The following is a 27963-nucleotide window of genomic DNA, read 5'->3' as shown; positions in this document are numbered from 1 at the left end:
CGATTTCATCGATGCCACGCAATTTTTGGGTCCGGGAAATTCACCCTTCAAAGAGAATACACCTACCCTATGCTATTAGATTTTAACAAAGTGATCGCATTCGTAGTTCATCATAAAAAAATCTCTTGTCAAATTGTTAGATACAATTTCGTAGTTTGCTTTACACATAAACTCGTCTGAACTAATTAAATATACTATTGATTAAAATAGTCAGATACTCTCTTGATGGTAATTAAACAAACTTTGACGCCATTATCTTCATATGGGTACACGGGGAAACTTCATTGATTGCACCATTTGCTAAGACGGAGGGTCTCATTAAAGTTAGGTAATTATTTATCTTCAAAACTCTGTAGCGTCGAAACTTCCAGAAGATCAATTTCGTACGGAAACGTGAGAGGCACCTGAATCGAGTGCCAACGACAGCCATCGAGCAAAGTGGAGAAATTTACTTGTAGACAGATACAAGACTGCGAGTACTTAGCAAGCGTACTTGTAAGCGTCCTTAAAATAATTTATCATTTTGCAATCGGAAAAAGAATTAACCTTTTTTTTGGCAATAGAATAATCATTTCAGAACTTCTTAATTATACTTTTCAGGATAATTTAGCATAATGTTTCATATCTTTGAAGCTACCCTTTATATCACAGAGACCGACCGACACGTCTTAGGGCTGATTTTTCAATCATCAGTTAACTTCTATCTGAGGAATAATCTGTCAAAACGTCAAACATTCGTCAGATTAAATTTATCTGGCCATTGAAAAATCGGCCCTTAAAATAATATTATTGCGGGTGTCGAGATGCCGCTCTACGCCATGTATTGCGCTGTCACAGTTCTACAACAATAATTGTATTACTCTCTTATGTCTGCCTATTTACGAAGTGACGAACATGCTTCTTGAAAAACCACTCTTTAAACACCTTTAAAAATAACATCTTCCTTAACTTATCTCGACAGCTCATGAAAAAAATTTTTTTTCATGTTAACATATCCAAACCTAGATTGACAGAAAAACGGGCAAGTGCGAGTGCGATTCCTTTGCGACTGTCTCAAAATTTGCGACATAATAATATAGGTTTTTATTTTGAATGCGTGAGCTTGGTGGAGCGAGAGTTAGGTGTTTAATTTATATTTAGCTTCATGCCTCCTGAGGTTCCTGAGTTACTCGGTTCCAGGGTTCCTAAGAAAATAAGGCCTTGACAGAAAGACGGACCGAAGGATAAAAAAATGATTCTTCAAGTCAAGGTTCCGTTTCCCGTGTCAACTCCGAACAATCGAACTTTAAAAACGTTAATACACCTCAACTTAAAAGGATATCGATATTGATTTTAAAGTTTCTATAAGATACTATCTACAAACCACGACATCCTTAATCGACTCTGCCATTAAGTAGCCAAGCATGGTCTAAACACTTTTGCAAATGAAACAGAAAATGATAATATCAGAGAACTCTTTATAAATCCGCGTAATGAACCATAGGTAATAAACAAAATAAATGATCCCGTATACTTTGTCTTAAATTACCGTAAAGTAATGATCAGCTAATCATGGTTTCGCTGACAGAATGAATTTATCTTGTTTAATGAACCAATCTACGAAAGGTAATTCTAACCCTTTTTTACACAGTTTGAGTCTAATTATGGAATTTTGCGTAAATAAAGTATTAATTGGGTAACCGATATAACAACAGTTTTGCTTATTACACATTTAAATGTAATCTAACAAATATTGGAAAAAAATACATACTTAATGACTAAAGTTTGTACATTGTAATTCGTTACTTTTTCAAATTATTAAAATGATAATCGGCGATATTATGTGCTTGCTACGCTTATTTATACAAATAGGTCAGCTATTCTACCGAGTGAGAAGGCGCGACGCGAAATCGCATATAGATGTGCTCTTTTGGTATCTACTCTCTTGTGAACTTCGATAATGAAAAAGACGTACTGTAGACGATTTTCAGTGGAGAGATCAAGTTTAAGTCAAGTCCACAACCAACATATATTATGAGTATTTTTATATTAAATGTTTACATTACTTACTCTGTGGCTAGTATTGACATCTATAATGAAAACCAGTCAATGACATTATCAGTCTCCCCGCACTCCACACCCCTTGTATCACGTTGGTTTGACAACTACGTGATTGTTAAAAGCGTTCCATTTGAGAAATCGACGTTGTTGCTCACTAAGTAAATTCTGTCTCTTTTGCACCTATAACTTTATTGATAGAAATATCGTGACGCTGATTCAAGTCATGCTGAAAATCTTGAATAAAAGCATAATTTTCTACGTTTGATACGTGTAAAAATTCATTGAACTGAAAGTAATGCTTTTCGTTCTAAAATACCTAGATATAATTGAAGTACTAGAGATAAGGCGGTTGGCAGCTTCATAATAAATAAAGTAAGTGTCAATAGAGTATTAATTGCCAGCAAAAGAGACAAAAGTACGATGGCTGAAGAACTCAAACCAGTTAATGAAGATGACTTAAAATTGTTGAAAGAAAGAATGAATTTAATCGTTAGTGCGGATCCAGCACAATACCACAATGAATATTCACTGCGTCGATACTTAAGAGCGTTCAAAACAGTGGACAGCGCATTTCAGGTAAATACCAATTTCATCTACTTTTATACAACATAGCTATGACTGAATACCTACTTTTTGAATTCATAATAGTCCTTAAAAAACAGATACAGCTAGTACCTAAGTGCTTGATTTCTAATGTATAAGAAATAACTAACATTTGTTTGCACCAGCAGAATATGAAGTAATGCAGAAAAACTACAATATCTCTTAGAACTAAGCAATCAGAACTATGATCTACTCTGTTTATTTCAGGCCATAATAAAAACAAACAAATGGCGGGTGGAGTATGGTGTTGCTGAGTTGAGTGAGAATAAAGAGCTTATAGCAAAGTACTCTGATAAGGCAAGGGTGCTGAGACACAGGGATATTACTGGCCGGCCGATAATATACATTCCAGCTAAAAACCACAGTTCCAGTGACAGAAACATTGATGATTTGACTAAATTCATAGTCTATTGCTTGGTAAGTTTGGAGTAAATTTTTCTAGTTTCCTATCCCAATATTGTGTGCAAAAAGTTTCAGAAAGGTGCACTCATATCTATATAATTATTGACTTCATATAGCATTGTTGGCCAATCTTTTTAGTGTTATAATTAGGTAAATAAAATAAAATATTTTCAAAACAAATTTGCAGGAGGATGCCAGTAAAAAATGTTTCGAAGAGGTTGTAGATAATCTATGCATTGTTTTTGATCTAAATGGTTTCACATTATCATGCATGGATTACCAAGTCCTAAAGAACTTAATCTGGTTACTGAGTCGACACTACCCTGAGAGGCTGGGTGTGTGTCTGGTCACCAATGCACCAGCCTTCTTCTCTGGATGTTGGACTGTTATAAAAGGATGGTATGATATGTTTTATCTATACATATATTATCTCTGATCTGTCTATTTTGTTTATCTAACCATCTATCCACTTGTGTTTGATAGATTAATATATTTAGATATGTAACTTACATGTTATCAATATATAAATCACTAAAAATTTGTATTGAAATTCTGTGAATGGAACCTAAAAAAACCTGCATAAAAACTTTACGGTAAATCTACATAAATAAGGAATGATTTTTTTTTAAAACAAAGTAATAAATAATGTTGTTTTAATAGTATAATACATCTAAATATACACTCTGATATCTAATTTTATTTACAGGCTTGATGAAAACACATCAAGGAAGGTGGTATTCATGCATTCAGAAATGGATTTATGTCAGTACCTGATACCAGATATTCTACCCGACGACATGTAAAGCTACAAACGGAAAAACGATAAACAAATGATAAAGAAATATGGATGTTGTGTTTAGATTAAGGTATATTATACTTATGTATATATTTATAAAAATCATGTATTACTTTGAGTACCACCAACTATAGTGAATGTCTATTATTTACTTACTAAGAAACTAGTAAGCTATTGTTATATGTATAGATAACTTGTTTTCTGCATGTCAGTGAAATTAATAATGAAGAAATCTAAGACCAATATTATTTCTGTGTCTAAAACTCATTTTTTTACAGAAATCCTTGAAATTTTAATCTTGTTCTAATTGCATAATATTACATTATTTTCTTTAATGTAAGTTGTAATTTTTGGTGTTTAATTTTTATTTAATCAGTCATTTGAAAATAAAATAATGATTTCTTAAAATTGTCACAAATAAAAATGAACCAATTTTGTCTACTCTTATAATATAACGTAATTGAGCCGATTCATATTATTTTGAGATTGAGGTAAGTAAATGTTAATAAAAATATTTTTTTCAACAAGAATTTTAACAAGAACTAGTCTACTAATTTACTTTATTATAGTTTATGCCGTTACTTGTCATTTTTACGCTTACTTTATTGACATAATGTAGTTAATAAAATCATAACGCCAAAAAGTCAATTAATTAATGAAAATGAGATTTTTTTGTTAATTTCCCAAGTTTTTTATTGTTATACTATAGGTTTAATTAACTCTTATGTTGTTTATTTTTTTGTTATTTGTTCAATAAAGTGTTATAAACATTACATTCCTAATCATACGAACCACCGTCGACTATTGCACCTGTTCAAATGCAATTCTAGAAATTCTAAGCAAAATATATAATGATAAAGAAATTAGATATTTTGACATTATTATTATTATAATTTACATGTAACATTCCAAAATAATTTAATTGTAAACAAAGCTTAAAATTCTGTTAACCTGCTTACTGGTCACATCTGCGCCAATTATGGTAATATTGTAGTAATTTATGAAATGAGGACGTATTATCATTGGTACCTAACAGATGATATAAGATAAGCATTACAACCAGATTCTAATTTTAATTCATTTGTGGTAATTAAACTAAGTACCTGCTGAAATGCCATCTTAATATATTCGAATTTAGCGAAGTATTTTCGTTACTATGTACTTATTGATTAAGTTATATATTTAAATGTATGCTATTATAATAAAAATAACGATCATATATATGTATCGATTTTTATTTTTTGAAACTTGAACATTTGTTCACAAACAGACAAAAAAAGACTTTCCTATGTGGAAATAAATACGTGGTCTTTGTTCAATAGAGCATAAGCAAAAGTATTTGCAGTATCAGTATGACCGAAAACTGTGTACACTTGTTTGAAAATCTTAAGACTGACTAATTAAACATTTTAATTGCGCGCTATTGAACACATACCATACATTTTTAGCGCTGCAAGGGAATTCAGATGAAATAAAACAACATATTTTAATAATTATTTTACTTGACTTAATAGTTTTACAAAACAGTTATACAAACACTCGCTGTACAAATGTGTAGAGTTTATTTGAATGCAGCATTTTATGTATCGAGCGACAATACGAGCAGTACTACGGGCCGACAACTTTCTCAGGAAAACGATCTAGGTGGGTGATATACAAGTAAAATATAGAAAACGACATTGATTAAGTCCCTTCATTATTTTGCTGTGTATCACCTAAATATTTTTCCCATTCGCCAGTAAAATCGGATAGCATACTGTATTTCAAATTCCAGAATTCATTGGTTACAGATTGTTGTAAAATTTAAAACTACAGGTAGTCTTTTGTCTTCATAAATCCTATTATAGAAAATACATACTAAAAATTAAGATTTATCACAAAAAATACATTTACTTAAAACTTAATGGAATTAAAATACCATTTTGTAAAAATGTTTCATAAATACTGGTACTTAAATTTCACGCACATCTTAATTGAATTATCAACCAGAAAAAGAACCTAAAATTATTTATTGAGAATTTTTATTCAGTCATAAATGCCTAAAATTAATAAGGGTGTATACATAATTGGCACATTTTCTTAGTGTCACCACTGTTTAGTTTATTCAGTATTAAGTGAAATGTAACACGACAAGCTGAGGACTCAGATATTATTAGGATTATAACATATTATTACATATCTACAGATCATTATTTGACTAATCACTGCTTCTTCGTGGTTACATTTACTCAAAACCGTTATAGCCATTTAAAATTTTGATAAATTTATCTATTTAAGATGTTTAGACGGTTGTTATAATTCACTTAATGACTAGTACTTTTTTAAAAGGAATGTACAAAAAATATATTCAATCAATAATTGGAATGATTTTGTGACGATTACGATGTTAAACAAGTAAGCTAATCAGTGATAGTATTTTGAAATAAGGTTACACCGTGTATTGAAAACGCGCCGAGTGTAGGAACATACGAGGAAATTATATTCACATAAATAATGTGATGTGCGAACTGAATGTCGACGGCATGTACAAAGTATAACGCCGCTGTATGTACCGACTAGTATATTATATAGCTACAGTAATATATTTACAATAAAAACTACAGTGGATAATGATATGAGGATGTAAAATGAGTTATCTAATCGTAGCCGAAATTATAGCGCTAAGGTACACATAAACGGCTTTAAGGTAACAGAATAAACTGCATTAATGATTGAACTTGTCTTTCTTGCATGTAAGTTAATTGCTTTATTATTCGCTATGTTGTCTACGTATAAAAAACTGATATTTTACACGTTAAGGAGTCTTTATAGTTACTTTCTACCTGTTCTCTCCCATCTAATTATACCATTTACTATTTCTTTTAAGAATGCTGAGATACTACTAAAAATACTTTTTAGTGGAACGTTTGAGTGGCAGTGGACGGCACCTACGATTACTCGCGCGGTTTACGGTAAAAATATGTCAATTCCTTTTCTATAGTGAGATCAATTTATTTTTAAGATCTGCTTTATTGTCGGAATTCGATGTCCGCTTAGTTCGTCCTCACTTCGATGGCAGATCTATTTTGCCAATTTTATTATAAAAATCTATCAGATCTACTGTTATTATTGTAGTCACTTCTATTCATTTACTTAGCCATACCTGTCAATTAACACTATGGAGATTTCTGAATGTGCGAGTAACGCGGCTGAGGTCACAAACTAAACACCGAATAAGTTAAAATCTTTATATCAATTGTAGTAGGTAGTTGTAAAAGAGCGCTCGATTTTATATCTGTGCGGTATAAGTTCTGTTCAGTCTCATATTGGTCCGACAGCTATTGTTAGGTCGAGGTCGGTAGCGATGAGCGACCGGCAGAAGGCGAGACATTTTGAACCAAATCGAGCCAGTTTCGCGAAATCAATCGCTAAATGGGAGACGTCAAGGTGCGTTTAAACGTCACGTATTCTTACCAGATGATATATTATGATTGTCTGCACAATAATATTGAAAATATGTTTTTTTCGATAATATAGTGCAGACTTGCAAACGGCGAGTCGATACCGTTTACTCCGATTCCTAGTTTACGCAGACAGTATATAGTGAATGTATCTCGCGGCGTTCGAACGCACCGTGAAGCATCGCTGCAGTGGGGGCGAGGCGTGAGACAGCGGCTAGTGCGTGTCGGGCGGACACTGCGCGGCGGGCGCGGGGCGCAGCAGCGTGAGCAGGCGGCGCAGTCAGTCGGCCAGCACGCTGTGCGCGATGGCGCCGAGCTCCTCCTTGAGCACGCGGAACGACGGCCGCTCCTCCGGCCCGCGCCGCCAGCACGCGCGCATCACCTGCGGACATGCACGCGCTCAGCAAGCGATACCACACGGACAGAAACGGTCAGGGACCGTTTGATGGGATTATTGACACTGACCAACACAAAATCGTCATAAATTTAAATATGTATGTATATTTGTTCAAACTTAATTAAGTGGAACTTTTTGACAGTCAAATAGACCACCATCTATTGCCCAACCTTGGTAAGTGTTCTAGCTGTGAAGAACAATCGGCATAACAACTCCAAACTATAACTCACTGTCTGCACAGTGTCGATACTGTAGCCGCTCCACAACAAGATATAATAATTCATATACTATTTTACTTTTTCAGAAATTACAATATACTCACATTGTACATTTCGTTGGGACAACCTTTGGGTTTCTCGAGTACCTGCCCACGCTGAACCATATCCGCGACCTCAGAATTTTTCATTCGACCATACGGCACTTTTCCACAGGTGAATACTTCCCACATTAAAACACCTACAAATAAAGGGTACACATCGTTAATCAAAATTCAGTATTCAGTCAATTTCGCAGGCTTGTACACGAGCTTCTTGCTAATGGGAACTATGCTTATACAATATTTTGATGTATTTAATTTTAGACAAGCATGCAATATAGGGGTGCAGTAGTAATTATAATGTGACTAACCAAATGCCCAAACATCAGATTTGGATGAGAAACGCGTGTAGTTGAGGACCTCTGGAGGCGCCCATTTGATAGGAAATTTAGTGCCGCCAGAACTGGTGTACTGATCGTCCAAAACATATCGCGCCAAGCCGAAATCTGCTACCTGTAACGCAGTAACACAGTCATTTACGTATTATTTAAAAAAATCTGTTCTTAGAACCCAATAAATCATGACTTGTCTTGATTAACATACCTTTACAACATTTTCGTCTCCCACTAAACAATTTCTTGCGGCTAAATCCCGGTGAATATAGTTATGTCGTTCTAAATATGCCATCCCTTTGCATACCTGAAATAGGGAAGACTTGCGTTAAGAGTCAATGGTGGAGAAAAAACTTAGCCAGTTTCTGAACTGAATATACATGGGATTAGACTGAAAATCCAGGCTATACTAGACGCTAGAATTTAATGGGTAACCATTTTTATTTGCTTGCTCTAATATTTTATGCTATTTGTACGAACTCGCAGAGTCGCGAGCCCGACACGCACATGTCTGATTTTCTTTGCCTACCCTGTCTAAAAACTTGGCAAGCCACTGGTTATGATGTTCGCCGTCTATAGTTTCACCGATTTGGCTGTTTCTGGTGTTAAAACATTCATAGGAGTTTCGGGGCAAGCTCCACGTGGCTAGTAAGCAGCGACCTGTATGCACATGTCGAGCAGCACGGCGGGCCCCAGCTGGTCGGGCGCGGTGCGGCGCAGGTAGTTGAACAGCGAGCCGTGCCGCATGTACTCCGTCACGATGTAGATGGGCCGGTGCTTCGAGCACACGCCGTACAGCTGCACCAGGTTCGTATGCTGCAGCTTCCTGCCGGAGTACCACATTACATTATTATTTGTAATGTGATGTAATAAATTGTATTGTATCTATTTGTGTTCACAAGACGCTACGAGCATCAGGAGCCACGTGATGATTGTCGACCACCTTAGGCGTGGGCCTGCTGTCAGTGATTGATTGGGTAACTCACCACCCCGCCTGGAATGGCCCGTGCCCGATGGCGCGATCGTGTTCAACGCGCGCCTCAAAGTAATGTCGGCAAGCCCATTAGGGTTGATGCATGCCGGGGCAGCGGCACTTTCCGAAAGGGTTACCGTAGCCCTGGTACACGAAGGGCAAACACTTCCCTCCGCTCAAGCCAAAGCTGGAGGTGATATTTGATCATTGTCCAGCCGAAAATAAAATGTGCTTTATTGTTGCGATGCGATTAAGAATGGGGGTATTAAAAAAAATGTTCTCGATTCTTTGTGATCTATTTTTCGTCATCACGGAAACTAGAACGTAAAAGTCACCAAAACAAAAATATCAAAGGATCAAAATTTAACGAACAAAAAAGATTTTTTTTTTAATGATATTTCAAAAATCTCCAGACTTTCTTGTATCACATTGTATAAATATAATGTCGCAGTACTCACGTCATAACCTTCGCCTCGTCGATGAAGTCGTCCTCGGACATGGTCCCCTCCTTCATCATCTTGACGGCGGTGTCGATCCTGCCGCGCCAGCGCCCGCGCCGCACCACGCCGAACTGTCCCGCGCCCAGCTCCTCCAGCAGGACCAGCTCCACCGGGTCGATCTCCCATTTGTCTGTAATTAATTGTTTGCTTACTATCTGCTTCGATAGCTTCGATTTGGACGGATGACTTTTGGTAAGACGTATAATAAAACGGGATCAACGCCTAAACGGGAAATTGTTCGGCTTGTATAAGCAATTGAAACACTATTGTATAAGTACAAAGATATGAAAAAATAAAATTGAAAGCTGTACGACTATTCTCCAATGGATGGAGTTTCTTGTCGGTTCTTCTCCATAAGAATGACACTTTGGAACCGTGCAACTAGAGTCACCACTGTAACGTTTTAAAAGTGCCTGGAAAACGGCCTATTTTAAATAAAACTTTTGATTTTTTTCAAATGAACATTTCTACATGGATATATTTCACATATTTAACATGAATATTAATATACAGCAATGATACAAGCATAATAAACGAAAAAGTACACAACTTATCACCAGCCACAATAATGTCTTCCGTTGTATAAACTAGGAAATAAGGAAAATTGCTCATCATAAAGGGATAAACACATTTACGTAGGCAAATTAACTAAGATGACTTCAGTTTAGTTGTACACCCACTTCCATTTACGTCAAGAGCGTCGGAGTAAGTACTGGCTCTCGTCATATTTACAATAGCACTGTAATTTGTAATTAGTCCTGAGTGACGTTAAACGTAGAAGCCTATTGTTGCAAGGTTGTTTACTGTTTTGATCGAAGAGTTAGGTGCCTGTTTGTGACACTTGTGGTTTTAACGTACCCAAAATACGTTTTTATGATTAGATAAGGAGAGAAAATATTTGTGTATTGTTTTTGTTATTTACGAGCGTAGAACATAAACGTTATAAATTTAATTTGTTAATGATTTAATAAGCCACCATTAGTAACCTGAAAGCCATAAACTATTTTTGAATTAGCATATCCTTTTTAACTTCGCAAATAATATTATTTGTTCGTGCTCCTATTACTTCGACCACGGGTTAGCTTAACAAATTGCTTAAATAAAACGTTTGGCGATCATTTTCAAAACTATTTGGTTATAAATGAAAAAAAACACAAAACAAATTTTTGACTGTTGTTTCCTGTGTCTAAATTGGTACCCATCGTCCTCTGTCTACAACTTACCATGTGACAGTCCAGCGGTGGGCGGTGCGGGTCGATCGCAGGGCGTCGTCTTTAGCCGGGAGCAGAGGCCGCCGCTATTATGCTTGTGGTAGTTGATGAGCTCCGGTATGCTCGCGCAGCAGTGCTTGTCCGACAGGTAGAACTCGCCGCGACTATTCTGCTTTATGTGGTAATGCTTGGTCTGAGGATGGTAACTGAAATGATACACAAATAAGGTGTATTGCAATTATGAAATGCAAGAAATCGTCATTTACTTTTGAGTATACTTATTACTTGTGAGTATAACTAATATACATATTAGACCAAGCCTATAACACAAAAGTATGTTCGTATTAGTTTTGTGGTCACAAAGAGCTATTTGTATAATACAATAATCAAATAGGTTTAGCTATTGCTTTTATTGAGATGTAGAAGTACACACATATCCATTGTAAACATTCATAAATTTTGTTGATCGTGTTTTAGTATGCAGCTATTTTCCAAAATAACAGACGATCAAAACTTTTCTGTGATCATGTGTATAGCAACTAAAACTTAGATTATACGAATGAAGCAACTCGCCAAATTAACTGTAACGGCTGAATATCGTATAACGGATTGTTTAGAAAATAAATACTATTCTACATGTAATACTTAACCAAACTGATACTGAAGAGGTTTTACTCATAACTATAAAATATTTGTAAATAAAATACTTGTCACAAACCGGTGATTCCATAATGATGTAATTTTGACTGTTTTAAAAACAAATTAAATCTGTTTTATACGCTTGCCTAGTGGTGGTATGTTTTTATAATAAATACTTACACTTTGGTAAATAACGAGAGTGTGTACATGCCCTTGGTGGAAGAGTTGCGGACGACGAAACAGCCCTCCTTATCTTCCTGCTTGAGTAGCGACTCGGCGCGCTGTCTAGACATCTCTCCTACGTACCACCTGAATTGTAATAGAAGAAATAATGTTAGAGTAGTCATTAGTCAAGGATCCAGGACTATCGATTAGTAGGTCTTGACACAGCTGCTGGTATGTTCTACAACAATGTACCAATAACCCTAGTATGTACGACACTCAATATTCAATAATTTATTGCGTTCCATAGTGTACATGAAGGTCTTAAAATATAATAATACAGAGTACCTTGTCGGGCACAGCAATATCTTAGGAGAGGATGTTTTGTTCTAAACACGGTCAGAGTCACAGAGGTATTAGGGCTTAGCTATTTTCAACCGACTTTTTTATATTTGTTACCTCAGAATTTTGGAGGAGCTCGTGGCTAAGCTATAACCGCTAAAGTGATTCGATCACAGGTTAAGCTATGCTTGACGCGGTTGGTCCGTAGATGGGTGACTATCTTTGTCATAGCGAGTTCCTCCGTGTTTCGGAAGGCACGTTAAATTGTGGGTCCCGGCTGTTATTCCTACATCTTTGACAGTCGTTACAGTTAGTCAGAAGCTTGAAAAAGTCTGACAGCCAGTCTAACCAAGGGGTATCGTGTTGCCCAGGTAACTGGGTTAAGGAGGTCAGATAGGCAGTCGCTCCTTGTAAAACACTGGTACTTAGCTGAAACCGGCGGGACTGGTAGCCGACCCCAACATAGTTGGGAAAAGGCTAGGCCAATGATGAATGACCTCAGAATTTTGGACTGAACTGAGTAATAGCTGTCATTTGGTCTCATAAAAAAACGACCCGATTATGAGATTCTGTAATAAATATTAGTAAAACACACTAGTGTTAAACGTTCCGCATTTTGGTTAATTTTAATGATGAATGAGTTAATAACATTACAATTATTTTTTAAACAAAGAAGTAAACACACATTATGAAGAAGATCCAAGAATATAGAAATTTCAAAGCATGAAATAAGCAGTTAAGACAGTAGCATGCAATAGTATAACAGCAACGAAAATATAGCACGTGATTTACAATAAATTATTTTGCCTTTGAATGACGCAATTACATAATTGTTGACAAGTATGTGAATGATGCTGTGCCTAATGTAGTATACAATGGTTTCCTCATTCTGTTTACATAAATCGGGGCATTATTTATTACGCGGTCTTTGCGTGAAAGAGGTGTGCCTTATAGCCTATTTTTGTTAAAACGAGCGTCATACAAGAAAAAAAATATATAATTTTAAAATGCTTCAAATTTTTACTATAGCCAAGTTCAAAAATCTTTGTTAAATACATACACAACATGATTTGAACATTGATAAAAATAATATCATGAATCATAAATGTACAGTTTTTTGTTAAAGAATGCGTTAACTTAGAACCGACAGCTGTGCAAGATTAATAAATTGTAATTTATTTGCATGCTATTCCGTTTACATGTAAATAAATCATTTATTTTATATCAAATATACTTACTCATATTTCTGCAGTCCTATCGTTTCTTTTTCTTTGACATAATTACTGGGAATGTATCCAACGGCCCTGTAAACAATATTTTGTATATTAATAATTAATATCCCATAAATTTAATTAACAGAATGAGGACTCTTAATGTTTTATTTACTGGTCTCTAAAACAATAAGTAACAATCATGGATCCATGGACAATCGACTAAAGGAAATGAATATACTAATTAGTTGATATAACATAACATAGTAAAGCTTACCCATTTTCATCTTTGACTTTCCACCAATGATCTTGTGAATCGTCAATGACTTCATACTCGGCGCCCTAGAACATGATAATATGAAAATAAAATGTGGTGCGGTAATTATATACTTAAATTTTTATTTGACGAGACTGTAAGGAAGGATTTACAATAGAAACAAATTGTAATAAAACTGACTGAAGACTGACTTTAATATCCAAAAATATTTTTTTTTTTAAATTGGTTGTCAATAAGTGCCCCTTTTATTTCCTAAATGATTGTACCAACTTATTTTTGGAAGTAACACCTACAGGTACAAGTTAATGTACTTGTCTCTTGATTGATAACGACCATTATCTACCAGTGTTAAAAATGTAATAGACAGGTTAAAATATACTTTGAACTTGTCACTTAATAACCTCCCACGAGACTTAGTAGTTAAGTAATGATGATTCGACAATGCTTTTACAATGGGACATTCAAGAAGTCATTTTACCTTAAAAGTTATAAATCTAATAAATTATGATTAAGGACGGCAAAATAGTACAGATGTGACGTTTAGAATTCTCGAGTCAGTTTCCGCGTCTGTATATTTTTTCCGCTTACACCTCCAAAACTACTAAGCAGATTCTGTTATGATTTTCAGAGACAGAAAAGATCATGAATGAGAGTTTTATGTCAAATTGACGATTTTCTAATGACGAGTGAAAGCGAAATCGTTACTTATATTTAAAAATAATGTTTATCAGAGTAAAGTATATTAAGATATAAATTGGGCAATACGTTCAGATAAATACTAATATAATACAATAGTAACTCACCTTTTCCAATGATAGATCTCCACTTTCAATTGCTTTAAATGGGTATAATGCTACCACTACTTTGGTCCTTTGTTTCTCCTGAAAATAATCATGGTATAAATGACTATTTTAATGATTTATTAAATTTCGGTTCACTGCCATGTGTAAAAAATACTATAAGGAAGTTAATACAAGTCAAATTTATACAACTTTAATGGAAAAACTGTGATATAATTTTAAATGAATCTTATTATAATCTTTGTGACATCTTATATTTTTTTACCTTTGGTTTGGCAGACGGTGTGCCTGGAGGAGCGCCACCTCCCCCGGGCATCGTGACGGCCGCCGTGACGGCTAAACAAACAAAACAATATTTTTAAGTCAACATAATATATTATTATTGTTGATGTTAAAGTAGAACTCTTTATATTAACAGTGCTCATGTAAAAATATAATTGGTACCTAGGATAAGGCTTGTAAGGATAGTTGCATATTTTAGATGTAAAAAATTGAATTATTCTCAATCCATTTGTCTAATAACCAATTAGTTTACTTGTAAAGAAAATATAAGGCTTATAACTAATACATTAAAGGATAAATCCTTTAGATCGTTTTCAATTGAATTAAAATAAATGAATAAATTAAGTGTGACCCCGAAAATTTATAAATGATACTAGAGTTAAGTGATTTGAGAATTTAAATAAGTTTTATCAAGTAATGAAGGCTTTCGTGATTAATATCTTATTACACACGACATTCCCTTCTTAGCTTAACGCTTAATAAATACAGCGTGTCGCTACTCGTATGAAGTTCAGTATCCTTGAAATAATTCGAGAACAAGTTAATAACAAGACAAAGTTGTATGTTCAGTCATTAGCAACTGAGTTTTTGACTTATAGATAACTTACACAATCCAAAGAATAAAAATAGTTGATATTTGAGAACTCTTGAAACAACAAAAAGTTAATGTATTAATATATGGCATTGCCATTTAGATCATTTGTGTCAAATACTTATATTCTCTAAATATCTCATTTGTTAAGCGATAGGCTAATTAGGCAATGTCTACAGATTTTTGGCAGAAATTATCATAATAATGTTAGCACTAACATGACGTAAAGCGTAGTTAAAGAAAACTTTAACAAATATTAACAGTAACTTTTGTTTTGACAGTTGGTCAAGTGTGACAGCCATATATGAGATTAATCTTCTTCGTACATTCATGTACAGCTGAACAAAAGTACGCATGATACCAGGAAACGCTTTTAAGATAATCATTCATGCATAAATTCGCTGTTTAAAGACACGATAACCTTACAAAAGGATGAGTTGAATTCATAAATAACATTAACCAAATTTACAGTTCATCGAACACAATAACAAACCAAGGTTTACAACCAATCTTATTGTAAAGGCACTTAAAAATGTTGACCTATTTCCATGACACTGGATAAGCTATCCCAATACACTCAGAGGTAATAAAATCACTGCACAGTATCACTTTGCGAACATTACACAAACGCATTACATTACACCTGACCAAGACAAGAAAGTGAGTGCAACAAGACTGGTGAACGCAACTGTTGGCGACGAGGCCGAATAAAATAGAGGTCAGACGAAATGTACCGTACCCTCTAGAGCCGGGAGGAACGCTGATAACGATAGACATGGTATTTTAGACTTCTTCTTAGTCACCACTGGTTCGTCTTCGGGTTTATTCGGCAACATGGGAACGGGACTTTGTGACCGGACGTCCGCGCGCGACACCTCGCTCCGACTGCCTACAACTACAAACGTGTCCAAGTACCGCGGTGCCGAGGCGAAGGTAAAGCGCAAGACATAATAACACACGATACGGCACGTAAAACGTGATTAAGACAACTTTTTTATGATTTATTTTGTGTATACGGACGTAATAGTAATTGCTGTTTTGGATGTTAAATAAAAATAACCGTGTTACAAACATACAATTATATTGTACCAGGGATATTACTTTTTGTATACCTACAAAGTATGTTAGAAGGAAAACATGGTTGAAGTTCTTTTTTTATTCTTATCCATGATTTAAAATTAAAATCCAACTAAAATCCATTAATATATTATCGACCTCTTACTATCAATACATCTTTTCTATCCAGGAGCAGGAAGTCTTATTCGCAGGTTATTAAACATAGTACCCAAATATGTCAAACGGTAATGTTAAAAAGGCAACATAGGAGTTCAATACCTCAAATGAATATTTACGATAGACCATGGCGAACAAGGCCTTATAGTTGTCGAGACGAGGAGCGAGGGCTTCAAAGATGGTCGCGCTCGGCCTACATTCACCATTCGATGCGCGCGCGCAGGCGGTGCGCGCGCTCCCTTTCACTCACTGACCTCTTAAAATGTGAAAACGAGACAGCGAATGTGTACGTACGTCATCAGCGTCAATTGACTCGCTTAGAGATTATACCATCTTCCAACAGAAGCCTTGCGGTTGCATGTGTTTGTGTATGAATACAATCTTTTTTTGGAAGTTTAATTATGTACCGTTCTATGTGCGGAATAAACAAACCCTGTTCTAAGTATAAAGTTAATAGCGGTATTTAAATGTTTTTATACATATACCAAAACATTTTCCCTATTAATTACACGTTGATGGACCTTTAGAAAAAAAAACCTAAAGATCTAAGAATTGAATAGGTAAATTTTAGACTCAAGTCTGTGAACGCGACCTGGTCGAAAACAAAAGGTTCTGAGGTTTTATAAACATAACGAACGTACAGAGAATAACTTAAAATACGTACGAGCAACGTCGTTAGACAGTCGATTATCCTGTTGCGGGGCGAGCAGCTCGATGGTGGGCTCGATGAGGGTCCAGAGGTCGGCGGGGGCACAGCCGGGCGCGGAGCGGCGCTCAGCGTCGCAGCACACCCAGCGCCGCGCCGTCCACGAGCCGCGGTGGTAGCGGCTGCGGCGAGCGGTACCTGCGCACACTGCAACACGCATCTAGCTACATTATACACCGCAAATACTTCCAGATTTCAGGCTTCTGAATTTATTCTAATGTTGTAGAATAGTTTTGTGTATTGAAAAACAGTAAATACCAGAATTCTATGCAATTTTCAGAACACCAGTATAATTGGAGTTTTTGAAAACTGATGTTTCTAATGAAGAACTGATCTTAAGCCTTATAAATTTGGCATAACAATAATGTCAGTGCAGAAGCTATCATTTGAATATCATCAATAATGTGATTTCATGACGATTTGATAAATCCAAGCATAAATGCGAAAGTAAAACATTGAATGAAATGTAAGACAAAAAGGGCCTAATACTTCCATAAATGGGCTTTTAACATGTTATGTAAATATAAAATTCAAAATACCAATGTAGGCAAACATTAAAATCTGGATAGCACACGTCCATAAAAAGGTATACGTGCCTTAGTTATGAATCACCGTTCAGATAATAGAGAAGGGTCATTAAAATTATTTTTGTGTCGTGGTTTTTGTTTGGTTATTAATTTCCTCATCCAAACCTCAAACTACAAAAAATAAATAGTATTTAAAGTATTTGAAAACTCTGAGAATATAACGTAAACAACAATGGAGTTTACCCACGTCAAACGTGATATACGTCATTGTATAAAAGTATTTTGTTCGACTGTACATACCCGATCTGATTCCGTGGATCCACTGCAGTCGCTCCTTATGGTCACCGGCGACGAGGTACAATGTGTAGTCTGTGTTTTGTTCTGAATAGCCCACCTGATCATATACACGTATGTTAAATATCTCTTTAATTTTCCTATTGATAAAGGTTGGGGGTCGATGAACTTTATTACATTAGAGTGGCAGTTATTTTGGGGATCTCATCAATTATGATTCCAATTTTACCCAAGGGGAAACACCCTGGAGATTTTTGCCAATTACTGTGCAAAAAGGATTATTTTTAGAGTAAAATATTGATTATGAAATCCGTGAAAATTGGCTAAAGATATTTATGTTATTATACTTATTTGTATCAAATGATTACCTGAAAAGGATATCTATAAACTGGGCTCTTCTCACCGTCACCCTCAGGTATGTGTTTGCTCAACTCTCCAAGTTGTGCCTCCTCCACAGTATGGATCGCACCCGTATCAATGCGACCGCGTTCCTTTCGTTTCTATCACACAAAAATATTTCATTATCAACGAGAAAATGTATGAAACTACTGAGCTGTGCTTTCATTTGAAGTTTAACCGGGTCGTTTGTCGTTGTGTAATCGAGATACAACTATACGTAGCCTAAGCGCCGACCGGCGTCCATAATGAAAACAGTCCTGTTTCGTGGTAATTGTTAAAAGTCATGTTTTGCAAAAATGTTAAAGAAATGCCAATATAGAAAGTTGTAGTACAAATGAGTAATTTAACCTTGCAGGACATGCCAAAGATTCAGCACATAGGTTTAAAGGCGAAAATAAGAAGTAATTCAATGACGTCCAAAATAAAACAAAGTGAAGAAAATATAAAGAGGTAATCCGAGTAGTATCAATATACATAATAAGTTCTGTTCTCACCTTATTACATCTACTTACTTAAGTAAAGTAATTTGCTACCTATTCCGAAAACAAGTTTCAAAGTTGATATCGGCTTATGGTAAAAACTTTCGCGTAATGAAAGCTGGAAACTCAGGGAATATAGTCGTAACACATTAGTGTGCCGGGTCGCCAACTATGATAAGAGCAATGACTGGGCTGGCGAGCTGGCTCCGTGCCAACCGGCTAGCGAGCAGGCCTCTCTAAGTAACACACTACACCAATTACCGACATCGCAACCTGTGCTGTAATACTTACTTCACTTTATTTCACATCAAACTAGAAGTTTTAAAATATCTATAAAGGTTGCATGTTATACAGAACATTGATTTGAGGCATTGGATTGTATTCAAAGGGATGAATCATAAGAAAAGAATCGGAAAGCAAAAGAACCAAGCTAATTTCATTAAAATTGTAGGGAATACAGTCTCAAATTCACAATTTAAGATATTTCGTACATATCGGTCCTGTGTCTGAGTTAATTTATATCAAAAAATTCGATACACTACCGTTCGCGAGTTTAAATTAAATTTTAACAACACACTGTCCCGAACCGGTTTCCTTGAGCTGAATAATATGACTTTCAGCTTTCTCTGAACCTTTGTTACATATTTTATTTACTTTGACGGTTCTACAGATTACCTAAATAAAGAACGGATAAGACACAGACAGGATTTTGCTGTTCCACTAACAATATTAAACAATTGCTTAACTTCTTTATTATTTTGAGCTACAACCAGTTTGAACCAACATTACAGCTTAACAAGTTTTACAGTATCTATCTATCTAGGTAAACGTGGAAATTATCTAATAGCGATCTGAAAGCGCACAGCGGAGCACTCGATTGCATAATGAATCAAATCATCAAGTTGATTTCCTACGCCGGGATATACAGCCACGCTTACAGCAATTCCCGATAAACCAATCTCCGCTACTGTTCAACGATCTCAATGGTCCCCAGTGTTCCGTGTACTTACTTGTTCTATCAAACCACTGCCAATCAATTCAGATGAATTAATATTTGATTAGGCAGTTTAATGTAAACCCAGTCAAACTAGTTTAACACATAACCACATGAATGATTTAATTGCATTCAATAATTAAGTACGGTATCAGAATGAACTTTGTATAATTGGAATTATTAGGATAGTAGATACTCCTCTTCCAGTGGAATTATTGAATACTTGTACGGGTTGCTCAAACAGCACTCAATAAAATTTTGCATTTGTGCACTGTTAAGTATATTAAGTTGTAGCGTCCATTTCGAGGGTGTAAGCACAAACATTTTGAAATAAAAGTAAGAGTCCCGGTAGAGTGAATGTACTCAACAATTAACGGGCGTCGCAAGGGGTTCTCTATGAAATTGCTCACATAACGAGGGACAACACGGGGCATGACTGTACATACATTACTCTGAGGGGTTGACGCTGTGGGGAGTGATTGCTAGTCTGTTTAAGCAAGAGGGCCGACTTCACACTACATTCTAGCTGCACTTTTAAAACTTTTTTCGATATCTGTAGTATTAAATGTGATGATATAAGTGTTTTAATTTATGCCAGATATGCTTGAAATATCCAAGAATGCTGTTTTGTCTCTCTGTTTAACATAATATTAAAATTATATTATTAAAGCTAATTTTTTTTCTGTTAAAAAACTTTAAAGAGATCAAGTAAAATAATAACACCTTTTCTATTTTCTAGAGTTTTTAAAGTATTCTTTAGCCAAGATTTTGGAATTTCATTTGACGTTTAAGAATCTAAAATTCTGCAGTTAAATAAGCCGTCGTTGTAAAGCGTATCCGTAGTATAAGCGGTTTAGCTTATATGATTAAAGGAAAGTATTTAAAAGGTAGAGGGAAGACATGTGGAAAAAGATGCAGCAGAGCATTAAAACTTTTAGCGAGATAAACATTTCATGTAAATATACAGGTTCAAAAGTCCGATCAATACTCTGGATATGGGCTTGAAAACAGAAATAAGAGACAACTTACAGTCCAGAAAATGGCTGGAGAAACTGACCACAGCTAGTAATCGTCCGCATCGGACATCACAGTATGCACACGAGAGCTTAATACATATATTGACAACAAAATTAATAATCTCGGTTATTCAAATACCACGCAGTAATTAAACAGAAAAATAAATTCCGTATTTGAAGCAGTAAAAAAGCAGTTTTAGCGTAGGTGGAAACTGAAAAAGGAATGCGCACGAATTTGGTCACCACCGGTTAGATGTCTCAATAACACCAAAAAGAAAGGTATTAGAAATATTAGAAATATCACACTATGAGGTTAGAATCGTGTAGTTGAACGTTATCTCTGTGTTATTCAAGCCAAGACTATGTATGATTAAGATGTAAGTGATTGGTATTTTACCAGCGTTCGAGCGGATGCGGTGCGGGCCGGCGACGGGCGGTGTTGCGGAACTGCCGCTGCCGCCGCCGGGTGTCGCGCCGGACGGCAGACACACCCAGCTCGCGCATGCGCTCCCACCCCACATATTACCCCTATGTGCTCCAGCTTTCATTTAAAACTTCCAACAAGTCTAACATCACCTGCACATTCTAGAACCCAGTCCTTAAGTAGATACTAACAGTGGATGGATCTTCTAGCGACATATTCATAAGGTTTTATTACTAATCTGATTGATTAGAAACGGACTAAATCAATCGGGTTGTAAATGTCAGCTTCAATATATTATAACGCCATCATATAGTAACGCCCTGTTATTCTTTATTACACTATCAATTACACTATCAATTTATTGTTTTCTGCGTCATGGTAAACCATTATAAAAATAAAACTTATTGGCAAAATTGATGTCGACGGGAAAATCAGTAATAAAAATATTACAAAAGAAATAATTATGGTGCTTATTTCAGGTCCGGAAAACTATAAGGATGACTGATTGCGTACCATGAGTTGATCATAAACTAGTGAATCAAAATAAAAGGTGCGATTTTTATAATTCCAGCGGAAATAAGACGTGACTTATGTGCACGAGTTAGTCGCCCGTGTAGAATCGCAAGTGGGAAACCAACCAGCCACAGTAATTGTGATGACCACTGCATTTAACGTAGTCGCCTACACATAATAATACAACTTATCTCCGCATAGAGACATGGGTGTATTATTTGTATAAATTAAATGCTAGATGTTTATAATTTTTCAACCGAAGCCTAAGAATATTACAAATTGTCAAGCGAATATAAGTCGTTTATGTCATAGCGACTAGCTTCTTGTCTTAAAAATCAATTCATATCCAGATCAGAACCGACACAAAACAGAGGTACTTAGTTATTAAAAACGAATAAAGGTCAGCTTCTAGTTCTTGAAAAGTACTGAGTGATAGATGGGCCCCCTAAACGATAATTACTTAATTATGCTCAGCGAGCGCACCCCAGGCTGAGCAGTGCACGTTGCCCTTCTAGTCGACTGGCCAATCTCTAAACCATGCCTGAGCAAGCACGAGCACCCATGTATAAACAGCTCACACGAAAAGAAGAATTGGAAAATGATAGCACTACAACTACTTAATTGGGTTTGGACTGACCACGTTCGCCGTATGTCTGATGAACCGTAGGCCAAATTTAGTACGCAGTGGCCCCCTGATACAGCGACGCAACGCCGCAGCAGACCAGGACGGAAATGGTGGGACGAGCTAGGCAAAACGAAATTAAATTATTTAAATTAATTCAAAATTTTACTCCGAGTTCAAGGCGAATTGTCATAGGGCAAAAAGATTATCTTTGTAGTGATCGCAAGCATCATCGCAGGCGTCGTTAAGCTAGATAGAAGTTCTATTTGATACCAGAAATACAATATTTCCCTCTATTACTTATCCCAATTCTTTCTGGTATCTTTACAAACGATTAGATCGATTGAGAAAAGGTCAGCCATTTTGGTCCGTGAAGTTCAATGGACTGTCGCAGTCGTTACCCACATGCTGCATCCTTACTGACGTATTATGTAAGTTTTTCTCGTTTTGTGGTACCACACACGCATCTAAATAAACCACGGAGCGACCGTGAACCGTACCTAAACCTTTTTCTATATCAGAAAACGTGCGATGGCATCTCTCAAATAGCCTGGTTGTTCATTTTCTAAAGTAGAGTTTCAGTGAGGTTTCCTATTTTAGAAAATGAATAACCACGAGCGTTTTTACTCTCATTTTCTGATCCGCATGATGGCTGCTCTCAGTACGAAGTACAGCGAATATTAGTCATACCTGGGTCAAACTCGTTTAGTCAACTTGTGTCTCGTGTTAGGAATTAAATTCACTCGCTATTCTTAGGTACGAAGATAATTTGCAATAGGATGTGTTAAAGACTAAAGACTTAGGGATTTTATGGTCTTTTTTATTTTCTACTGATATAGAGACTTTTGTTGCGATATGCATTAACTTTTTTAATTACGAGTAAGTATTATATCCCAATGGCGTCCTGGATATAACTTTAATGGCTTTGAAACAGGTTGATACAACTATCATCTGATTTACCACTGATGTAATATGTAATGGTTATCTTTTAAATATATTCTTGTAGCAATAGTTGTAAAAACGACTGCACATTTTATTTGTTAAAATCAGAAAAACAAGATTGTTTGTAACTATGCCTTATTTAATAATAAGATACTACTGTTTTCCTTTAAATTTTGAAAACTACCACATTTTCTTGAAATTTAGTGCATTAATAATGATCGCAAGTTTCCTTAATCATACGAATAGTAAATGATCGTACAAACGTTATTAATGAGTATTTCAATGGGATGGAAGTACGTCGATACGTTGTTGTTTTTTTGCTATTTTAACAAAAACTTGTATTACTAAGAACCATGTTAATAATACAGTCGCATTCATTTTTTTCTGTTAATGTAATTTAAAATGTTTCTGTGATAGAGATTTTTTAATATAAACAATGCATATGTTCATTTGTTATAGTAGATTTCTCTCCCCTCTTTCTTTTATTTCTGACATTTTATGCAAATCATGATATACCACCCTCCTGTATTTATGCACCTTCTACTTGTTATCTCTGGATCACCCTATGGTTGACTAGTAGAGAATATAGTATTTAATTAGATAAATTACTTCTTCATTTTAAATTCTAGCACAACTTGGTAATTTAGATACATGGCTATCCATTAATCACATAATATTTCTATTACCTAAACATGTTCTCTTTTTAATCCGATAGAACACTTGTTTAAGCATCATCTAATTAGATAATACAAAAGGCAAATACCACAACAATATTAGATAGAAAGGCTGCGGGTTGTTTTTGACTTAAATAAAAATTATGTATGAAGTAATGTACAGTACCCACAGACTATGTCATATGGGTTTGACAAGTACAAACCCCCAATTAAAGCACCCCTCCCCAATTGATATTTTCGATTTTTAAGGACTACCCCTATTTTCAAGCCTCATAAGATTAATGGACAGCCACATTAGCCCTTATAGTATTTTAGTAGTATGCTGGACTAAAATAAATGCTGTTTTAAGTCCTACTATATGAATCATCATTCTCTGTTGAGCTAGAAGGGTGATCATAAAACAATAAAAGTTAAAAACATGAATTAAACACACACAACATTGTTAGCAATACATTTTCCTGTACTTATTTATTGATAAAGAAAGCAGATTCATATTTTGTTTGTCTATTCAAGTAATAATTCAACAAGATTGTATGTGTTAGAGACAATTCAGTATTGTGGTTGTATCTAAAATCTATTGCTCAAATCAAACTGTTAATAATTCCTGTTTTTTTTTTAACAAAATGGGGGATAGTTTAACAATAAGAAGGGCATTTGAATACCTTTGTAGTAATTTGATGAATATCCAATTACTTATAAAGTTACATCACTAAGTATATACTTAAATAGTAACATCACTATCAGTACAAGAATATCATACCTCAGTGAAACAGTTTGTAATTCTAGTTGTGTTATGATCTCTATACTATTTTTTTAACAAATGAAATTATTGAAGTTGCTGAAAATATTAGGACAAAGATATTAAATGAAAAGTTTTCATATTATATTTTTCTATATCAGAATTTAAATTACTAGTATAAACAAACTCTTCAAAGAAAAACATTTAATGGCTTCAATAGTTTACGCAGATTGGAAAAACACTGGTGATAATAATAAGTTAATAATGTTTATTTGTCGCAATCAAAGAACTTAACAATTGTAAATATACGAATTATATTAATAAGTAAAATACTTACATGGTTTTGTTTTAAGACACTATGTCCTTGGCAGCACAAAATAAAAAAACATTTTAATTCAGGATTAGAAACAACAATAGTTACTAGACTATAGACAGGCAACCTATCATGTTTATTAATATTACAAATGTAGTATGAAGGTACCTACATGTAATTTAAATATCTATAAATAAATTATTGAATGGTTAGAGGCAATTAAATTATATGACACAAGTTATTATTAAATCATATAGGTATATAATGTATATATATTATTAACCATAAGTAGAAATTACATATTTAATTGGACAAAATCAATTTCTGTTGTGGCTTCAATAATGGATAAAATTATGCTAATGTTAGTAAAAAAAAGGAATTTACCTCGCCATCAGTGTCATAATAAATAAGCGCTCGACGAGTCAGAACTAGCCAGCGTTCCTTGTAGTTAACCGGTGTGAACAACTTTTTATTTTGGGACCTCTTGATCATAAAAGTTTCGAGTATCACTTCATCATCGTCCTTTCTAGCCATTATAAGGCTAAAACATGTCAAACACTTTTCTCAAGCAAAAAATGATTATTATTGTCTCAAAACACCGGTGAAACAATATAAAATTGTATGAACAGGTACTTTTAAACATTAAAATCCGTCACAAACAAATTATCCCGAAATCGCAGCGTTACTTATGCCACTAGTAAATTGTTGATAAACCTTAGTCCATTAACTGATTAGTCATCAATACACAACACAGTCAAGTCAAACGAATACATTCCTTTGCATTTCACAGTACGATAGATATTCACTGAAATCCGGCCAAAAATAATGTCTATTCCGAAGTTCCGATGGGAACCATAAAGCACTTGTGTTTTTTTGTCTATACTTTTTTACTAAGCTAGGTACATTACAGTTTCAGCTGATAACAACTAAAATTACTAATTAAAACAATAACATTAACGAAATGATTATTGTTCTTTTAAGGCTTCGTCTGTAAGTACTCCTATTGTAAATACCTTTTAGTCGATACTGTTAGTTGTATTCTAAAAGCGCAGTTATTTAACGAAAATTCAATTTCCAAATTATTAACCTTGGCAACAATGGCAGCATGAAAATGACAATTTCTTGACTTATTGTCAAATTTCCATATATTTTGTTGTTCTATCATCCTGCCCTTAATAATTCACACAAAACAGGAACAAGTGTTCAACTGATTCCAACTTTTACCGATTAGTATGTAGTGTACTGTTTTGCTACTTACAAATAATTAGATGCTTACTAGTGAGTTCTTGGTACACGGATTTGAGTTGTTTTACTCGAAGCCAACGAGAACCAAAACGTCAAGCATATAAATATAATATAAGAATCCTTTTATCCCTTATTTGCTTGATCAGGTAGATTCACTAAAGTAACCATGTCTTCCGAGACAGCTCAAGTTAGTTCGTTACCATTGCCTCCCATGCAGTATATAAATTTTTACACTGATGAAAATGTTCGAAGAAATAGAGCACCATTACCACCGCGACCAATCCATGACTCCTATTCAATGTTTGGGCACACATTTAATGCAGACGATACAATTATACGCTCACTGGAGAGTCAGGTTTGTACATAAATCTTAATATGTTGCTATAAAGCTATAATTTTTTCCATAACATAACTGTATTTCGTCATATTCTAGGGTTTTCGAAGACTATACCCGATGCACTTTGAGAGACGGCGAGAATTGAAGAAACTTAATCACTCCTTACTAGTAAATTTCCTAGATTTATTAGATCTACTGGTCCACTGTCCTGATTCTCCTAAAAGAGCAGAAAAAGTTGAAGATCTCAGTTTATTGTTCATTCATATTCATCATTTACTGAATGAATTCAGACCTCACCAAGCCAGAGAAACATTAAGAGTAATGATGGAATTGCAAAAACGTCAACGTGTTGAAACTGCCACAAGGTATACAAATGCTTCTTTTAACTATAATATTCTTTTGAGTACCTACTGAGTTTTAAAATATAATTTTATACTCATTTCAGAATTAGGTTTGATTATGAATGATTACTATTAAAACATTGTATTTTCAGATTTAAAAAACACTTGGATAAAGTTCAGGATATATTGCAAAGTGCTCTTCAAAGCTTACCAGATCAGAATGAAATGGAGTCCAACTTCAAAGTGCCTGTGGAAATACTAGATCACATGGATTGCAGTTCCAATGATATCTCAAACCAAGACCCTTGTTATGAACTGGACCGCATCATGTGTAATGTTGTTGATAATATGAGATGAAGATAATGTAATAGTTTTGCTAGATATAAGATTAAATTACATTCATTTTTACTTCCAATTCAATTTATTTTTAGTTGAAAATTCATGTTGAACTATATACTACTATTAAAAATTGTTGGTTCCCAAGCAGTGGTCAGTGCAAAAAGTTAAGTAAATATGGTCTGTGAATTATAGTTGTGAGGTCAATACCAGGTGCAGTGCTAGGCATGCCACTACCTGGCCATGGACCTCTACTAGACTGTGCATAGATATAAATATACCCAACATACTGTATGCACTGGCACGAACATTATGCAAGTACCCAGATCCTTCCCACCCTTTTAATTGGCAAGACAAAGCTGAGCATTTGCCACACCTACTGTTGCTTTACTTTCGACTTTTATTTTGTTTAAAAATTTATTGTTATATTTGATTAAACCTTTTTCATGTCTAAAAAAATATCAATTGTTGCAAGTCAATGCTTCTTACACAGCTCTTCAGCTGGCAATGTTAA

At 34.9% G+C, this 27963-nt stretch overlaps 3 protein-coding genes across 5 annotated transcripts; 2 read left to right on the top strand and 1 right to left on the bottom strand.

Moving 5' to 3' along the window:
- The first annotated feature begins 2133 nt into the window (after positions 1 to 2133).
- Positions 2134 to 5064, top strand: LOC113508416 (CRAL-TRIO domain-containing protein C3H8.02). Its single transcript, XM_026891453.1, has 4 exons — positions 2134 to 2616; positions 2851 to 3060; positions 3233 to 3444; positions 3752 to 5064. The coding sequence occupies exons 1-4, from the start codon at positions 2461 to 2463 to the stop codon at positions 3846 to 3848; spliced, it is 675 nt and encodes a 224-aa protein (XP_026747254.1). The 5' UTR covers positions 2134 to 2460; the 3' UTR covers positions 3849 to 5064.
- Positions 5065 to 5325: 261 nt separating this feature from the next.
- Positions 5326 to 26048, bottom strand: LOC113508413 (tyrosine-protein kinase Btk29A). 3 transcript variants are annotated; one of them, XM_026891445.1, is made up of 17 exons: positions 25575 to 26048; positions 22538 to 22645; positions 18444 to 18575; positions 18082 to 18175; positions 17213 to 17401; positions 14707 to 14777; positions 14445 to 14522; positions 13642 to 13706; positions 13392 to 13457; positions 11830 to 11958; positions 11023 to 11216; positions 9758 to 9929; positions 8987 to 9152; positions 8538 to 8633; positions 8306 to 8447; positions 8001 to 8134; positions 5326 to 7663 (listed from the first exon to the last, which is right to left on the bottom strand). In XM_026891445.1, exons 1-17 carry the CDS (start codon positions 25722 to 25724, stop codon positions 7562 to 7564), a joined length of 2088 nt encoding a protein of 695 aa, XP_026747246.1. In that variant the 5' UTR covers positions 25725 to 26048; the 3' UTR covers positions 5326 to 7561. The 3 variants fall into 3 exon arrangements, with proteins under 3 accessions (XP_026747246.1, XP_026747247.1, XP_026747248.1); XM_026891446.1 differs by lacking the exon at positions 22538 to 22645 and having other exon boundaries at positions 25575 to 26047; XM_026891447.1 differs by lacking the exons at positions 17213 to 17401; positions 18082 to 18175; positions 18444 to 18575; positions 22538 to 22645; positions 25575 to 26048 and adding an exon at positions 16055 to 16481.
- Positions 26049 to 26328: 280 nt separating this feature from the next.
- LOC113508417 (mediator of RNA polymerase II transcription subunit 7) lies at positions 26329 to 27528 on the top strand. The gene is made up of 3 exons (XM_026891454.1): positions 26329 to 26790; positions 26869 to 27137; positions 27266 to 27528. The coding sequence occupies exons 1-3, from the start codon at positions 26602 to 26604 to the stop codon at positions 27468 to 27470; spliced, it is 663 nt and encodes a 220-aa protein (XP_026747255.1). The 5' UTR covers positions 26329 to 26601; the 3' UTR covers positions 27471 to 27528.
- Positions 27529 to 27963: the final 435 nt, after the last annotated feature.

Source organism: Trichoplusia ni, chromosome 2 (genome assembly GCF_003590095.1).
Source record: "Trichoplusia ni isolate ovarian cell line Hi5 chromosome 2, tn1, whole genome shotgun sequence".
Lineage (NCBI taxonomy): Eukaryota > Metazoa > Arthropoda > Insecta > Lepidoptera > Noctuidae > Trichoplusia > Trichoplusia ni.
This window is presented reverse-complemented; position numbering and strand designations above follow the sequence as displayed.

Excerpts from the sequence above, each read along its gene's own strand:
- LOC113508416 (XM_026891453.1), top strand. The coding sequence starts at position 2,461 with ATGGCTGAAGAACTCAAACCAGTTAATGAAGATGACTTAAAATTGTTG. Across the intron at positions 2,617-2,850 it reads CAGTGGACAGCGCATTTCAG|GCCATAATAAAAACAAACAA; the intron begins GTAAATACCAAT and ends TGTTTATTTCAG. Across the intron at positions 3,061-3,232 it reads AATTCATAGTCTATTGCTTG|GAGGATGCCAGTAAAAAATG; the intron begins GTAAGTTTGGAG and ends ACAAATTTGCAG.
- LOC113508413 (XM_026891445.1), bottom strand. The coding sequence starts at position 25,724 with ATGGCTAGAAAGGACGATGATGAAGTGATACTCGAAACTTTTATGATC. Across the intron at positions 9,930-11,022 it reads CACCGCTGGACTGTCACATG|ACAAATGGGAGATCGACCCG; the intron begins GTAAGTTGTAGA and ends AATTAATTACAG. Across the intron at positions 8,634-8,986 it reads TGCTCGACATGTGCATACAG|GTATGCAAAGGGATGGCATA; the intron begins GTCGCTGCTTAC and ends TCCCTATTTCAG.
- LOC113508417 (XM_026891454.1), top strand. The coding sequence starts at position 26,602 with ATGTCTTCCGAGACAGCTCAAGTTAGTTCGTTACCATTGCCTCCCATG. Across the intron at positions 26,791-26,868 it reads TACGCTCACTGGAGAGTCAG|GGTTTTCGAAGACTATACCC; the intron begins GTTTGTACATAA and ends GTCATATTCTAG. Across the intron at positions 27,138-27,265 it reads CGTGTTGAAACTGCCACAAG|ATTTAAAAAACACTTGGATA; the intron begins GTATACAAATGC and ends TTGTATTTTCAG.